At 33.0% G+C, this 2,189-nt stretch overlaps 1 protein-coding gene across 1 annotated transcript; it reads left to right on the top strand.

Moving 5' to 3' along the window:
* Positions 1-252: 252 nt before the first annotated feature.
* Positions 253-1,320, top strand: NAEGRDRAFT_76770 (uncharacterized protein; the record flags this gene model as incomplete). Its single annotated transcript, XM_002668272.1, has 1 exon — positions 253-1,320. One exon carries the CDS (start codon positions 253-255, stop codon positions 1,318-1,320), a length of 1,068 nt encoding a protein of 355 aa, XP_002668318.1.
* Positions 1,321-2,189: the final 869 nt, after the last annotated feature.

Here is a 2,189-nt window from a genome sequence, read left to right as displayed (position 1 = left end):
GGCATCACTTGTGTCGATTATTATNTGAACTTTATTCTCAATACTTATAATTATGTCAAAGAACCACCTCCTCCATCTAATAATAATAATGGAAAAACGAAGAATCAAAGTCCTATAATTAGTTATTTTGGAGAAAAAAAATATAATCGTAGAATAGATGTTAATGATTATCGTCAATGTCCAGTGCCTTATCAACTAGATTCGTTAATTGACTTATTGAAATCAGGAGATGATTTAAGACATACGGAAAGAATGACTAAATATGTAATAGAATTAGTTTACAAATCGATGGCATCTTTTGCTTCCTATCCTAAAAAAGGCAACAAATACTATATTCCAGAAATTGCAAATCAATTCATTTCAGGAAAATGCTTTTTGAAAAATGGAGAGTATAAATTCATAGTTACTTTGAGAAAGTCAAATGGTGGGAAATTCAAGCTTTTAATGTTTTTTCCTGATCATATAAATGGTGGAGATGATGAAGAAGTTTACGGGTATCAATATTTCAGGATTCTCTTGCTAGATAAATCAGAGAATAAGTTTTTAAGGGAGTGCTATTCGAATCGTAAAAGAAAGATCCAAAAGAAAGTGAAACAATTCATTGATGGAATATTGGAGGAAAATTTAGATTTCGAGTCTATTTGTGCCTGTATTGTCGGTTTGGTGTATAGTCGAGGATATCTTGTCAATTATATGAAACCTGGTAAAAGAGTTTGGAAAAATGTGCAAAATCTTGTACCAAGAAAAAGAAAAACTAAATCTGCCCCAATTCAAGCTGGTCAAATAGGAGATGATGGTTTGGATCTTGATCCTCTTACTATATTTTGGATAGATGAAGAGCTCACTGCAGCTTATGATTATGGAGATGTCAAAACAATCAAAAATCCAAAAATCAAAGATGAAGCTTTTGAGTATGTCTCAAATCTCATTGCAAATTATAGAGCTATCAATAGAGATGACATAGACTATCAAACCTATGGAGCTTATAAGGATGCTCATGCCCTTTACTCGGAGCCAATAGTCGATGTCCATGATTTTGATTATCAAGAAAAGAGTCTTTATTATGTTAATGGAAGGCACCATTATTGTGTTATTGTTAGTGGATATGACGAAATTGTAATTTGTGGAGAAGCTTCTAACGAAATATTCTATTGGACTCCTTATTGTTTTTTCAGAGTTGGAGAACCAGAAGAAGGAACGTGTGATGAAACAGATACAAATTACGATTATTCACATCTGAAACCTTTAAAAGAGCTCCAAAGTGTCACTTTTGATAATGTATTAGAAAATATAGAGGAATTTTTTGCCCAATTCAAATAAAGATTTATTAATCTTGAAGGAATTTCACTATTATTCTCAATGTTGTTTCTTGAAAATCGCCATCTCTTTTCTATTTCCAAAAACAATAAATTGCAATGTTGAACTGATTCATATTTTGCTATTTAAGGTTATGAATGGCTACGGCCATATCACGATGAATGCACCTCATCCCGTCCGATTTGAGAAGTTAAGCATCGTCGAGCCACATCAGTACTGAGGTTGGAGACAACTTGGGAACCTGTGGTGCTGTAGTCTTTTTACCAACCTTTTTCAATGAAAATATGTTGTTACAGAGAAACTCATGGATGAAATCTCTGATTCCGTTGCAATATTTGAGAGGCAGAGAATTCAACTGATGTAAATTGGAAAATATCTGTCAAAGCAACTCCTCTAGATATTGAGCTAGTGGCAGAGAGTACTCCATTCTTTGGTTTTGGAGAAATTATTGGAAATTGTAAAATCGAATTGTAAATAAGATTCAATTTCTAATTGAGATTTTGTATCACTAGTAAGAACTTTGTAAAGAAGTTACTATGGTGAAATTTTCAATAGTTCAAAAGTTTGTAGAAATGGCTCTTGTCAATCTCCTAATCAATGCCAATGTAGAAATGCTCAACTCCAACTTGTTATACTCCCTGTTCAGAGCAAACACTTGGATCAGTGCTAATAATCCATTCCATAGTATCCACGATAGCAAATTTCGTTAGAAACACAGTTTCCATTTCCAGAGCAAGACAATAGATTGCATCATATCCGAAACAGTAAGGGATAGCTTCTGAATATTCTATTTCCAGAACTTTTCCTATTTTCTCTTCGAAAAACTTGCAACACCATACGAAAAGAAAAATGGATTTGTTGCAATTTCTGTA

This window comes from Naegleria gruberi, assembly GCF_000004985.1.
Source record: "Naegleria gruberi genomic scaffold NAEGRscaffold_425, whole genome shotgun sequence".
NCBI classification, from domain to species: Eukaryota; Heterolobosea; class Eutetramitea; order Acrasida; family Naegleriidae; genus Naegleria; species Naegleria gruberi.
Note: the sequence above shows the minus strand (reverse complement) of the source record. Positions and strands in the feature narration are given on the sequence as shown.